Source organism: Melanostigma gelatinosum (assembly GCF_949748355.1).
Source record: "Melanostigma gelatinosum genome assembly, chromosome: 1".
Taxonomy (NCBI): Eukaryota; Metazoa; Chordata; class Actinopteri; order Perciformes; family Zoarcidae; genus Melanostigma; species Melanostigma gelatinosum.
Window position 1 is genome coordinate 11,429,309 of NC_136634.1, and position 14,644 is coordinate 11,443,952.

The following is a 14,644-nucleotide window of genomic DNA, read 5'->3' on the forward strand; positions in this document are numbered from 1 at the left end:
AGAAGAAGAAGAGTTGCAACGAAAAATGGGGGGAGACGGAAGAAATAGTGGAATAAAGAAACATTATTGTTGGAATGCTTAACAGCATTCCAACAATAAAGAAACAGGATAACAATAGTTGGAATGCTTAACAGCATTGCTTAACAGCATTCCAACAATTATTCGGAGAATAAGTGCAGCGCATAGAGTACAAATGCCTCCGGACAATACTCAGGAGCTCGCGTGCCGTCTGAGACTCGCACCACGGCACCAAGCGAGAGTATAAAGAAAGCTTTACTCAGCAATAGTTTGCTTCCAAATCTAATTAGGCATAAGAAGCTTTTGAACAAGACAATCAAGTACTGTTTGTTGTGCTAGTCACCAAGAAAGAGGTCAAGTACAATAAGAGGAATTAAGGAAAACCCATACTTGAGAAAGTGATAAGCTTTGACTGAAAGAAAGACTTACTTGTATTTGAATGTATTGTCATTAAAAATGCAATAACACACAAACATGCAACTAAATTAGTTAAATACATTTATTTGTCACAGAAAATAAAAACACTGAAACCAATGCTATTGAAATGTCAGCGAAGACTTTTATTTAAATACTGCACAAACATATTGGAAATGTGTCCGGTGTTCTCGGTCGGGTGCATCTTGGTGTAGCTGATGAACTGGCGGCGTAATTTCCTCAGCTCTGCCATGTTGATGCTCCTGGTGAGCTCAATGTTAAACGTCAGGTTAAGGAGATTAAGTACAAGAAGAAAACAGTTCAGCTGAACACATGAGGAGCTATAACTAACTCACAAAACGTTTCTGAATGTCACAGTATCACGTCTCAACCTTTAAGGAGAACAACAGAAAGTATTGAACGCACTGACGTCGTCTCTAATGATGCACCGGTCATTAAAAGGTTGACCGGAACAGAACCTCATGTACTTTTGATTTAGCCTCTGCCTGCACTGACACGTGGTTGTTGTTCATGTTATTACGCAGGCAATACCTTTAACCGTGCTCAGCTGCTGTGCCTTTCATTTAAAGTTTCCTGCATTCATCCACCTTCTCCTCCAAACACGTCATTTGATGTCGAGGATACTTTGCCTCCTGCTGTTGAGGGAATATGTCTCCTTAGCACAAATTAACAGAGGTAATACTAATTTAATTACAGCCATTAGCTGTGAAAGGTCACTGCTATCTGGACATCCCACATGAAAACAGGACAACCTGTGAAATGATTCTTCAAAAAGGTGGCTTTCAAATTAAAATGTGGACATGCAAGTGTGTAAAAAGGATATCTTCTCTGTAGCTCCTGGTACTGTGACGAGATCCCCGGCAACACTCGTCTTCTGGGAGTTAAAAATTGCCTGAAAATTTTAAAAGACGTGAATGAAGGTGAAAAGAAGGTGATGTCCTATTGGCTAACACAACCTATCACATAAACAGGTAGATAAAGAATTACAGCAGCAAAGTTATTTGCAAAACAGGACACACAACCACATCCCAATAATGAAGGACACCTGACGTTACTTGTTTTCAGAGGACACACTGGTGATCGCAACGCATTACACCCAAATACTTCTTATTAAGTGCAGTAGAAATCATTACATTCTTCACTTACTGAGATAACAAGGCACTAGAACGTGTTGTCTGCTGATCATATCGACGGAAAGATCTCTAATGCACTTCTCTTTTCGCCTCAATTAGGCCTTGGGGAAAAAGCAACAATACACGCATCCCATTTAGTTACATTAATAGAAGCGATAGCTGCGATAGCTCAGGCGGACATGGATGTCATTAGTAGTCACATGTTCCATAACCTCCAATCGTATACGTCCACAACATCTCACACATCCCTCCACCGGTGCTTTGAATGTTTTCAACATGTTCAGTAAATGTTGTGTACCATCAGGGGGGCTGTGAGCTCAGGGTCAGTCAGTTACAGAGCATCACAGAAGCAGAGCCACACCACCAAACTAAAATGCATATCGCTGCAATTAATGGACAAAACCATGACGCAAGTGTTTCATGTACCTAATATGACCTCCACTATACTGATAAAACGAGTAGAACACAAGTAGAGTGTCAGAATGAGTGAACATAAGCGTACATCTCGACATTCTACGGTGTTGGTCGGATCTTTCCCAGCTGGAGGGAAGTGAATTTGTAAAATTATTTGTGCTTTGTAAATTCAACTTTCTACCATCGTGATCTTGAAATATGACATGATTCAAAAGACAAGACCGGCTCCAGCAAAAACAATATCCCAAGAGAAAAAGTCTGAGTGACTGAGAAATAACCACAGATTCCAAAAGAACATATGAAGACGACATACCAATAACACATCTTGTGTGATCTTGTCCAACTCGTGCAAGAAGTTTGCAGATGACAGTGGTTGCTGCACAGAAAAAGGATATTACCATTAGGTAATCAAAAAGGCAGCATGAAAGAGCACAGAGTTACATCCAATGGACGCTTGTAAAAACATTAAAAAAAACAAGCAGCACGTGTCTCTCACACTCTGGGTAGACTGGTTAGGCGGGGGTGCTTTTCTTTTGAAAAGCGCGTCAGAAATGTCCTCATATGGAAGCGTGTCGTCTTTCAGGACGGTGAAGAGGGGACTGTCCCATCGGTTTCTGGAGTCTGGAGCTTCAAATCTCAGCACTAATGCATCAAAGCTACAAAATAAAAATAAAACAGATCCAAAAACTAAATGGCACAGTCTTCATTTTTCGACAATGACCGGCATAGAAGTATTTTATACGCTATCCAAAGATGAACACACACCCTGCAGCAGGGTTGGGCGATAGGGTCCTCCATCACAATGAAGGTCATTTCATCATCATAATAATTGCTCAGCACTAATGTGTGTGGCAGCTTCTCACTCACATGTCCTGGGTGTACTGCTCAGCAGCATCTCTGCTGGTGTTCCACGTTGAGCTCACTTCATCCGACGTCAGACAGTACACCTTCATCAAAAGGAAGTATGTGATTTTGACTTGTGCGAGTAGTGTTTGGGTAATAGTTTTATAGATACAGTATATAGTTATTTCTATACTTACCAGGCAGTGTGGTGTCTGCACATGTTTGATGAGACAGAAAAGTTCATAGCGGTAGCCTGAAAGGTATTTTCAACTTTAAAATCACAATGTTTGAATACATAATATAGCACACTATTGAGAGCAAGGGTTACCTTTTATGTAATTTAATGAATCAAAAATGACAACGTCATCCCTGTTGACTTTCCTAAACAGCAAATAAATGAAGGTTAGAAGGGATGTGAGAGCTGAACGTCACTGATGAATCTGATCCAAGAACAGATCTGAAAGACCCACCTCTCTACTTCAGCTTTCAGAGATGCTCGGACATTCTTTTCCTTTTGGGAATCTGCAACATATCCAACCAGGTTTAAATGACAACAGGAGGACACACTAGTCAAAGGTTGCTTCTTAGTAATCCAGTCTTCTTTGAGACCGTTAGACTGCGTTTAAAATGTATCTTGTTCTGTTTAAGCTCGTCTTTGGTTTCTATTCTCTTGGGCTTTTTATTTGCACTTTTGTCTGTTAATGTTTGATGCAGATCGCTTTGAATAGTCTTGTCGCTGAAATGTTCAATAAATACAAATGCATTGCTTCTGTCTTATTGTGGCGAGATAAACTATTTTGCAAACCAAATGTGATACCCAAATATCTAACTGATGTAGTTTTAAAACAAGATATTCCTGTTATGTTGTTCAGAGGGAGAGCCTCTATCATCGGACAGTGGGGACATTTGCACACCACACTTCATTTGTAATACCATTGAATTAATGCCAACCCCTCCACATGCACTCACTCTCCGTAGTAACGTTACACGATACATTTTCCACAAAACATAAATAACTACCGCTGCCTGAAGCCACAGCGTTAGCTGCTATGCGCTTAACTTGCCTGCGTAAACTGTGTTTTTCTCAACGCCCAGAGCTCCGTCTCCTAGAATATGAACCTTTCTGTCAGTGTTGCGCTCAAAACACACCTTCAGCTCTTCTGCCCGTCGTGTTTTACCACTACAGGGGTAACCACACATGACTACCAGAGGCATAACTACACAGACAGATACCGAATCAACTGAACAGCATGAGGGAACCTTCACCCGGATATGATTAACTTGCTATTAATATACTCAGGACGCCCAACAGGAGGCGCCACCAAGCTGACGGAATTTAACTGATTCAGCCATTCCCTATGAGTAAGATAACATTTCATCTATCATGTGAAAAGATTTCTTTAGTAGAAATTAAACACACATTTTCATTACATTCGTTGCTATTTTTAATACAATTAAAGATACATTTTCGACATAAAGATGAAAATCATGGCTGACAAATGGTCTGGATTTCTGTACTAGTTCATTGACAGGTGGTACTAGGTTAATACATTATTCAAATAAGTGGACCCAAGAACAGAACATTGTCATATACAATGTAACATATCACATTAAAAACGTCACCATATTCATATTAGAGCTTTTTTTTCAAAAAAGGATTTTAAAACTCTTCTCCTCGTCAGCGGGACTTCATATTGTTGGTTGAAATGTTCCTCAAGCAGGATCCCCTCTTCCTCTAAATGGATGGAAAAAATAATAATGACCTGTGCAGTGAATGAATTGATATAATTATAATAATAATAATCAACTTACATGTTCAATGCATGTTTCTGTTGTGTTTGTTGGGCAGTTTTCAACATCTGGATGAGCAGTGCCTGCAGGTCTTCCACTCGGTACAGAGGACTAACAGCTCTGGCAGTGGGAAGGTGTACATCTTCAAAGGCAGACTCCATTAAGGAACTATCCGCAACGCTTTTCTTGCCCATGAAATGCCCTTAAAACAAAAACATCAATATGAACTGTCAAAAAAAAAGAAAAGAAAAGACATACATATATATTTTTAAAACGGCACAAAAACATGAAATAATTAGCCAGAAGAGTGTTATTTCTCTTACCTGTTGCCCAGAGATTCCCCTTTGGAGTCATCTTCATCTTTGCAACGTTATTTCTCAGCTCAGTTAAATCAAGACTCATTGAAGATGTCATGGCAATGTAGAAGACAAGAACGAAAGAAGACAGGAATCCTGCTCTGCAGATCTTTGTCAAAGTGCCTTTCATTCCTCAAACGTCTTCTACGCGATTTGGTGCCAGTTAATTCAAATCTCTTTGCTCTTCTGTTACTTCGGGGCCAGGCAGTTATACTGAGATAGGATGGGCTTAATATTCTAATGGTTTGAAGTCATCCATCGGTGGTTGGTTTCTTATTGGATCCATGATGCACATTAGAGTACTTTGTGTCAATCTGACCTGCTATGATGATTGTAAATTACTCACTTCAACACCACTAATCACCCCGTCCAAACACAAGACAAAACAGCAGATGTATAATTAAACGCACCAATTTATTTGTAGGTACTTTGACGAAAACATTACAGCAAGGCACATGGGCCACTGCATGCTGAATAGATGTAATGGCTTAAGAAAATGCTGTGAATCCAGGGTTCAATTGGCTACTTATGTACACAGGTTACTTTCCTACACAAGTCCTCGCTTTACACAGTATCAAAAGTACAAATGTCTTTCAACAAGCGTTACAAAAGAACAAGTCACTCTTTTCAGCCTCTGCAGTTCAACAGCTGCAGCGCGGTAAATGAAGGATCGAAGATGAGAGAAATAAAGAGCTCACATAGCACTTAAATAGAAAAGTTCACTTAACTGTTAAGTCAATATGACCGTATAGCCTTAATATCATTCCCAAACTAATTTATAAAATTCAATCATGTGGGATAATTCATTTTTATAAACTGGTTTTTTTTTTTTTTCTTTTTTACATTGCACTGAGATTACCTGCAACTCCTCAACTCTTCCCTTGTTTAACAATCACTGCCATTGACCACGGAGGTAGGAACTGTCATGTATTCATAACAAAACAAGAGGCGCTGCTTTACAAACCAGGACACGCCAACAGGAAGTACCCACCAGCAGGACGGAATGAACTCATTCTTCCAATCCCACCGGTGTTGTTATCGTCATTTTAAACGGGTCCTGACTTATAAAACACTATCTCCGATATGCCGCCAAACTTCACTTTCACACACCTGCTCTGGATTCTCCAAAACAATGTACCCTGATTTGACATTACATTGACGGTTCACTTGCCTGAAAAATACACTTCTGGCAATTTGAGGTATTTCCAATACTGCTGCATCACACATACAATACCTCACCACGTTTCACCTTAACACGCCTTCAAAAAAAAAATTAAAAATAAAAGGCCAGATTTGGGACAACACATGCAGCCACAATTCAAACACGTTCACTTAACAAAGAAAGTGTAAATAGTAAAAATAAAGTCTTGTTCTTATGTGTGAAAGAAAGTAAAAAGAAGCCTAACTTCAGTAGGCTTTGCTGAGCAAGACAACTCGCCTGTGTTTCATCTCACAGGATAGTTTTACGAATAACCGTTGACCAAGAACACAGAAATACCACGTTAAATGAATACCGGACGATAGCATGTTTCGGCGACTACTAAAAATATAGCTTTGTACTGCAAAACATTTGCAACACAGTCATGACATTAAAAACTGCAACCTGAATCCCATTCAGGTAATAATGCGTTGCATTAAATACAAAGAAAAAAGCGAATTAAATAAAAGTTGATTACAAAAGGCGAAAATACGCCTCTTCACTGCGACATCAATCAACACTGGACCTAAACACTCTCGTGCCGGGGTGGATGGAACATTTGGGGAAGGAAGAAATAAAAATTTTAAAAAGCTCCAGGTGTGATATGAGTGCAGGGCAAGATGAATATATATTACCAACATGCAAAGTTAAATAAAAAACAATTGACAACCTAATATTAATTTGTCCTCTCATTTATGAAAATAATGTAATTTATTAAATGTTAAGGATGTGCTTGAATACACAGCACAGCCTCTGAATAACTTGCCAGAGATAAAAGTTGAAAAGGCCCGAACACACCCATGCAGAACACCGAGCATCCCTTGCTACTTTCACATGACAGCCGAAGACATGAAAGCGGATTTAAAGAGCGCTCACTACCGGAGACAGACGGCTTGTATCTGAGAGTGCGCGTTCTGTTTGGAGTCACAGTCAGAGGTCTCGTCACAGTGCGGACTCGCCGGCTCTGCTGCTTGTTGTGAGGGCTCCGGCTCATTTGGCGCCGGTAACAAGTCATTGACCTCATCGGTATCGGCTGATCTAACCGGCTGGTTGACCTGCACCTTCTCCCTCGCCGCCGCCTCGGCCTCCTCTCCTCGTTTCTCCGCCTCCTCGGTGTCTTTGACTTTGTGTACAATGAAAAGATGTCTGGTGAGAGACAACAAAGACGTGAAACACAAGCCGCAGCGAAGGCACTGAGGAGTGTTTTCATCCGTTTTATGCTGCGGTATATGCTGCTGGAACTGGGCGCCGTCGTCTGTGACGAAACCGCATTTTGAACAGCGGAACTGAGTTCTCAGACGTTTCGCCGGAGGAGCCTCGAGACTGCAGGCGCCACCCTGTCCCTCCACCCGTGTGTCCACGGAAGGTCTTTCTGATAACAAACCCTGCCAATCACAGAAGCCACACGCTTTAAAATGATCATCAGTAAGATTGCGAACATTTGATTCGTGCCTGCAGTTATTATTTAGTTGTTTGTGCTAAAATGAAAAGATGAATTACTACCTTGCCAAAAGCCTTTTTGGATTCCTGGACGGCTGTTTTCGGCATTTGGCCGAGATCGGGATTTTTGATTCCGTGCATTAAACTGATGTGGTTCTTCAACATGACGCTCGTCGTGAACGTCGTCTTGGTGTCCGTGCAATACCTGAAGTGGAAACAAAACGGACGTGGATTCGAGTCATTTGATGAGATACTCTGTGACAGCGGGGATTGGCTCATTTTCAAACATAAACATCTTACCAGCAAGTGGAAATTTTCTTTTTCCCATCATGGTCATTGCGAATATGTCTTCTCAGACTGGTTGTGGTGCTGAAAGACTGTTCGCAATGTCGACATGGATACTTCTTAATTGACTGTAAAGAGATAGAAATAAAAAGGTGTGACAAAACAAGATGACAAAGAGAAGTAAAGGATTCTTTTGTGGTAATTATTAACTTCTAATGAGTTCATAATCCACCGACGAGTAATCATAAAGAGATTCACATGAACGTGCATGTCACAAACTCTCTGCGTCTGTATAGCAGTGATTTTCAACCGGTGTGCCGCGGCACACGAGATCGTCAGGTGTGCCGTGGGAAATTTTCTAATATCACCTAATTAACCATTGTCGGGTGTCTGTGCTGTAATAAAGTGTCGCAGATAATGTAATACTCTTCTATGGCAGTGGGTGGCAGCAGAGGGATTTAAATACCTGTAAAGAGAATAGAGTTAGTGCTGCGCGACACGTGACAGTGACAGTTTGGGATCAAAGCAAGACGAGCAAGTGACAGTGATGAAAAACAAAAAAAAAAAAGTAACAGTGATGGAGAAGTTTTTGAGAAGGAAAAATGCAAATGCCGAACAGGGCCCTGGACAAAATTCTGACCCAGATGAAGGCCCAAGTATGAGTGGTCGACAAAAGAAAAAAGACAAGACGGTGAGCTCGAGGCAATACAGCGAAAGCTATCTTTCATTTGGATTTACGTTCACCGGGGATGCAACGGCACCGAGTCCGCTGTGCTTGGTGTGTGGTGAGAAGCTATCCAATAGCGCCATGGTGCCAAGCAAGCTTAAACGCCATCTCCAAACGAAACACCCTTCCGTTCAAAACAAGTCGATGGACTATTTTGTACGCTTACGTACAAACAATGAGAAACAGGCAACTGTTTTGAGAAAAACCACAAAGGTAAACGAGAGAGCCCTCAAAGCTAGCAACCTTGTTGCTGAACTCGTAGCTAAAACAAAAAAGTCCCACACCGTGGCAGAAACATTAATACTGCCAGCTTGTAAAGCCATTGTGAATGAGATGCTCGGCCCTGACGCGGCCAAAGAGATCGCTAAAGTGCCTCTCTCAGATAACACAATTGCCAGACGTATTGATGACATGTCTGCGGACATATAGAAACTGTTGTTTTGGAAAAGATGCGCATCAGTAAGAAATTTGCCTTGCAACTTGATGAGTCGACGGATATTAGTGGACATTGTCAGCTCTTGGCCAACGTGCGTTTTGTGGATGGAGAAGCCATTAGAGAAAACTTCCTATTTTGCAAGGCACTGCCAGAAAAATCAACAGGAGATGAAATATTTCGGGTCACGTCGGAATATCTTGACAAAAGCGGGCTTACGTGGGAAAACTGCACAGGTGTCTGCACTGATGGAGCCGCAGCCATGGTCGGGCGCATCAAAGGATTCCGTTTAAAGGTGCAGCTCTGGCAACAACATGTGCAGCGTGGCAACCTTGAGATGTTCCCACTCACAGGATGGCAACACTGCTGCAATGTGCGAGGTGATTGGCAAACATTTGAAAACTCTGGAGGAGAAGTTGTCATTTTATTTCTCTTCAGCCTTCACAGAATGCCTTGACTGGGTTAGGGACCCATACAGCTCAGCATCCGTTGCTGGAAAGGACATGACTTTAAAGGAGCAAGAGGAACTCATTGAACTGAAACAAGATCATGGTTTAAAGCTAAACTTTGCTGATCTTCCTCTGGACAGTTTTTGGTTAGCTGTTGCCAAGGAGTTCCCCATTCTGGCCAACAAAGCTATTTTGACATTGCTCCCGTTTTCAACCACATATCTGTGTGAGCTGAGCTTCCCAAGCTTGACAGCGATAAAAACTAAAAACAGAGAGAGACTGAGAGCTGTTGAGGAAGAGCTTCGTGTGTGTCTTTCTACCATTCCTGCCAGGATATCCATGTTGTGTTCATCGAAACAGGCCCAGGTTTCACACTAAGTGAGTACAAATACATTTAGAAACTATATTATTAACTATATGTATTATATGTACTGTGTTAGTGTCTTTTTGTGTCATTTTGGTTGGTGGTGTGCCCCAGGATTTTGTAAATGTAAAAAGTGTGCCGCGGCTCAAAAAAGGTTGAAAATCACTGCTGTATAGACCAATGCGTAGGTTAGTAAACACTCCGAGAGTTCTACCACACATTAAGATGCTGCTGTAAGCACGAAGCATGCTAAACACCTGAACTAGTAGAATACAAACAGCACATACAAGTTAATCTGGGACCGCACTGCGGCTTTCTATTACAAGTGAGTGCAGCAGTCATTCGTGATTTTGGGGTCAACGTAAACATTCCAGCATGGGTAGTTCATGACCTCTCACCTTCCCGTGGTTGGTCTTCACGTGGGACACGTAGGAGTCTCGTTCGGGGAACCACTGGAGACACTCCCCACACGTCCAGCCGGTGGGCTTCACGCGAGGTCTTCTGTCCCGCTCGGCCTTTTTTCGGGGACTATCTGTGCGTTTACCAGGCCTGTGACTCTTCTGCAGCTGGACAGAATGTGCGTCCATGTCGGGATTGTCTGCTTGTTCACCGGCCTTTTCGGTCTCTGCCGTCACGTTTCCAACATGAACTCCCTGCGAAGGAGAGAAAACATGGCAATCATCCCGAAAAGTGACAAAACATAACAAGACCCCTTTTTTTCCTCTCCTTTGTGTATATGATCATGTTTAATCAGGGAAGGATCAGGTTCAAGTTCACTTTTTGCACAGTTGCAACAGAGTTTTCATGAGAATAATGGAAATTAGTGTACAGTTGCTATTTGTTTGCATTATGAAAGTTTAAAACAGGTAGGCAAGTATGTGAATAAAGATATAAACTCAATACACAATGAAATACAACCCACTAATACATGCTAAATAGATACGCTTATTTACTTTAAACTGACAAACCTTGAAGTGCTGCATTAACAGCTGCTTTTGTGGAAACACCGAGTTACATTCGGGGCACTTGAATACACACGTCACACGCTTGTTGGCGTTCTGATGGAAATGCTGAAACAGCGACTGCTTTTTCTTGAAAACCGTCTCACATGAACACTTAAAGATTAACCTGCAAAAGAAAGCGAAAAACACCTTAAAATGAACCGTAAAAAGAAATGTGCAACTCGTCTCTGTCGGGTCACGAGGTGCTGACTTACAGCGGGGATGTTTTGCTCGCACTGTGTTTATTTTTCAAATGCACTTCACAGCTGCTGGAGGTCTTGAAGGCGACGGGACAGAGGGAACACTTGTGAAAGACTTCACAGTGTTTCTCCTCAATGTGAGTCTTTTGTCCTTGAAGGGTCTTGAAAACCATATCGCAGTGAAGACATCTGGAATAAAGAGGAAACACGACTGTTTTGTAACAATGTACTGTACATTCTGAGGCCTGTGCTGTCTTTCCGCTCGCTTACTTACTTGTACCAAGCTTTGCGAGCATAGTGCAGGCAGTTCTCCCTGACGTGCTTCTGGATGTCTGCAGAGCGACTCTGGGCACCACACTCAGGGCAGCAGTAAGGAGACTTGTGTGTGTGGATGCGTTGGTGAGCTCTGAAGCTGCACTTGTTGGGCAATAACATGGAGCACACCTTACACATCTGTCGAGAGAAACGAGAGGAAAGTCACAAACGATAAATGCAAAAACGTGGAAAACATAACTTCGCTGGTCACAGGGCCTTTGAAGGATACGTCTGGTGATGTTCCATATTGTTCTTACCATCAACAAATATCATTAAAAGATATAAATATTACCATTTTTAAAGATATGTGTCTTCAGTAGGAACGCACAGGCTTGGGGATGAGTGCCACAGACAGGGCTTTTATTGGATTTGTTGACAAAAACATCCTTTAATAATTCAATAAAACATCTACTCACAAGTCCTTCCACGTCGTCAGACGGCCTCTGGTAATGGCATGCAAGTGCTTTGTAGTCGGATAACGGCTTGCTACACTCCAGGCAACGGAGTCGGTGGCGAACGACGTTGTCTGGATACAGGGGCAGGACGGGCTGGCTCTTGAGTGAGGGTGAGTTGTAGGAGTCCACATTCACAGCGCTCTGAGGTACAAACATGTGTTCCTCTGCTATGGGTTTCATATGGAGCTGCATGCACTGCATCACCGTGCCGTTGTTCTTGTGCTCCCTCGCATGTGCCAACAAGGCACACTTGTTGAAGAACACCATGGTCTTCGCACAGTGCGTACATCCTACTTCGATGTGAACACTCCTCCTGCTGTAATGATACGCAAGGCTACTTTCCACCCCGAAGGAGTCCCCGCACTCCAGGCAGCAGTACCCGCATGGTGGTAGGCGGATATTGCTCTCCGGAGGGGGGCTCAGGTTGGGCACGTATGTAGGCACAGGGTTGGCTTTGTTCAACAGCCTGTTTAAGGTTCCCGCCGCCGTGTTGGGAGTGGACGTGCGAGGACGAGGGTTGGCCGATTTGACCTGATGCACTAGCGGGACGGTGCTGTAGACCGTGGAGGAGAGCGTGTGTGGGCTCTGTTGATGAGATGTGGATCGTGCGGCTACGGAAGCAGCAACGCTGTGAGGGACCAGGTTCAGACTCGCTAAGTGCATTGCTTTGGGGAGAAAACCGGTGGTAGTCCTATGGCCTGTCGCGGCCGATCCTCTCTTTGGTTTCTGCCCCTGGTGTGCAGCAGATCGTTTGACAGGACCGCTGGTGTTATGGAATACTGTTGCACACTGCTGCGTTATGCCCGGCCTCCTGGAGTTAACCTCCGATTTGTTGCGTAACACTTTTGGTGAAGGCGTACTGGCTGGCACACCTTTAGTTTGTACTCCAACAATACTATCAACTGGCGCACTCTGAGATTGATGAGGAGACATATTGCTGTAGGAATCTTCACTAATCATACTCTGCGATGGAGAAGTTTCATATGCAGAGTGAACTTCATCGGTTTCTGAATCAGGCAGCACACTGGTGACAGTGCGCTTGATCTGCCCCGTGGTGGTCTTGATGGTTTTAATTCTCACCCTGGGTATGGCTGGGGGTGACCCAGCTGCCACGGCAGGGGATGCTTTGCCACTACTGTCGCTGCAGATGCTTACGGGACTATCAGAGGGTTTCATTGACCGTTTCACAGCTTCTAGTGGACTTCGTGGGGATATATGCACGTTGGAGCTCGCTTTCACGCAGTCATTCTGAACAGCCGGTGACTCGCTGGAATTCATCTGCTCGCTGGGATCTTTTCTAGCATTCAGAGCCACCAGAGCCTCGAGGCAAGAAGATAATTTAGGTGTCTGAGATTTGACGTGTGGATAAGCGGGAACATCCGGTGTGGTTCTTGAATTGCAGTTGGTCTCACTAAAGTTCTGGTTGATGCTTAGTGGGGGAGGTGCACTGTATAATTTAGGTGTTTTATCTGTTTTATTACTGACACTGTTGTCAGAAGACTCCTCACTTGGACTGCTTTCATCTCTGCTGCTCTCTGTGTTCTTGGGAATATAGTCCTTTGGGCAGTCATCAAACATGCTGAAGTCCAGTTTTTTGGGATCGTCTTGGATAGAAGGTTCCACCAAATCTGAAGCTTGTGGGAAACAGGGTCCATCTTGTTTCGGATGCATTTCACCTCTACTACACTGAGTGTCTTCAGACTCGGGACTGGAGATGGGACTAAAATCCAAAAGTGTTTGGGAAAATGTTGGCATTCCATCAGGTTTGTGATGAACAGGTGCCTTTCCAAGAAGCTCTCTTGAATTATCCCCATTCAAAGCAGAGACAAAGGATTTGGAAAAGCAAGTGTTGGTGGTCTCAACAGAGTCAGCGGAGGTCTCTTGTCCACTGAATCCGTTTTGCAATGCCGGTTCGAAATCTTCCAAGGACTCCTGGCGACTTGTGTTCTTCACAATTACACTTACAGCGGGAACATCTGCTGCTGTGACAGCTTGGTCACTCAGTAAGCTGTCATCAAGACACATCCCTGTGTGTTTCAGCTGACTGTCCGTCTCCTCGTGACTCCCCTGGATGGGCTCTTTGGCATCCAACCCAGTGGCATCTGGGATGTCAAATGCTGCCAGAAGATCATCAAAATCGGGGGTTTTCATGTCACCCATGGCTGCACAGTCTCATGAACCTACAGACACATACAGAGTTAGCTGAATGTCTTATCTTTCCATTCACACTGTAAGCATTATGGGGAAGGCATAAGAAGCTGGGAAACGTCTTCTATACTAACATTAGCTTTAGCTAGCAAGTTAAACGTCACCAAGATCTGGTCTTCGTCTATGCAGCTAACGTTACTATGCCGTACCAAAGCATGCATTAACACACACACATGTAATGCAGGCAACTAAGCATTACCAAATAGCAACTCTTTCATAGGCCGAACTAGCTACATTAATGTTGTTTATTGTTAGCGTTGCTAACAAGCTAACAAGATAGAGGCAGCTAGCCGAGTAGCTACATCACGGAGCCAAGACAGCAGGTTAGCAAGCTAGCTTAGCAACATAGCTATTGCGTAAATCATTTAGCCAAGCTAGTAAACTGGCCACTCATCGATATACGAATGGGCTTACCATTTGATCCGGTTATGTTTACCAGCTCTAGTAAATCAGCTATGAAGCTCGTTAACTGTGGGCGCTTAGTGTGAGCCAGCTAGGTTAGTCTGTCGCAGGGTTTCATAGCTAGGCTACTAGCTACTAGCGTTGACTTCGTTTTCCTATTCCTGTCGCTGGGTGATC

The 14,644-nt window shown here is 43.2% G+C and overlaps 2 protein-coding genes across 2 annotated transcripts; both read right to left on the reverse strand.

Annotated features, from left to right (window-relative positions):
* Window positions 1-436: 436 nt before the first annotated feature.
* Window positions 437-4,097, reverse strand: kti12 (KTI12 chromatin associated homolog). Its single transcript, XM_079293284.1, has 9 exons — window positions 3,908-4,097; window positions 3,314-3,365; window positions 3,172-3,224; window positions 3,041-3,096; window positions 2,868-2,947; window positions 2,497-2,656; window positions 2,314-2,376; window positions 1,275-1,345; window positions 437-707 (listed from the first exon to the last, which is right to left on the reverse strand). Exons 1-9 carry the CDS (start codon window positions 4,056-4,058, stop codon window positions 566-568), a joined length of 828 nt encoding a protein of 275 aa, XP_079149410.1. The 5' UTR covers window positions 4,059-4,097; the 3' UTR covers window positions 437-565.
* A 1,328-nt stretch (window positions 4,098-5,425) lies between these two features.
* Window positions 5,426-14,512, reverse strand: znf592 (zinc finger protein 592). The gene is made up of 9 exons (XM_079277055.1): window positions 14,480-14,512; window positions 11,819-14,037; window positions 11,362-11,540; window positions 11,103-11,276; window positions 10,855-11,014; window positions 10,285-10,539; window positions 7,929-8,041; window positions 7,692-7,833; window positions 5,426-7,573 (listed from the first exon to the last, which is right to left on the reverse strand). Exons 2-9 carry the CDS (start codon window positions 14,015-14,017, stop codon window positions 7,064-7,066), a joined length of 3,732 nt encoding a protein of 1,243 aa, XP_079133181.1. The 5' UTR covers window positions 14,018-14,037; window positions 14,480-14,512; the 3' UTR covers window positions 5,426-7,063.
* Window positions 14,513-14,644: the final 132 nt, after the last annotated feature.

Excerpts from the sequence above, each read along its gene's own strand:
- kti12 (XM_079293284.1), bottom strand. The coding sequence starts at position 4,058 with ATGCCTCTGGTAGTCATGTGTGGTTACCCCTGTAGTGGTAAAACACGA. Across the intron at positions 2,948-3,040 it reads TGCAGACACCACACTGCCTG|GTGTACTGTCTGACGTCGGA; the intron begins GTAAGTATAGAA and ends CTTTTGATGAAG. Across the intron at positions 2,377-2,496 it reads CTAACCAGTCTACCCAGAGT|CAACCACTGTCATCTGCAAA; the intron begins GTGAGAGACACG and ends TTTTCTGTGCAG.
- znf592 (XM_079277055.1), bottom strand. The coding sequence starts at position 14,017 with ATGGGTGACATGAAAACCCCCGATTTTGATGATCTTCTGGCAGCATTT. Across the intron at positions 11,541-11,818 it reads CTGACGACGTGGAAGGACTT|ATGTGTAAGGTGTGCTCCAT; the intron begins GTGAGTAGATGT and ends TTCTCTCGACAG. Across the intron at positions 8,042-10,284 it reads TGAAGACCAACCACGGGAAG|TCAATTAAGAAGTATCCATG; the intron begins GTGAGAGGTCAT and ends ATCTCTTTACAG.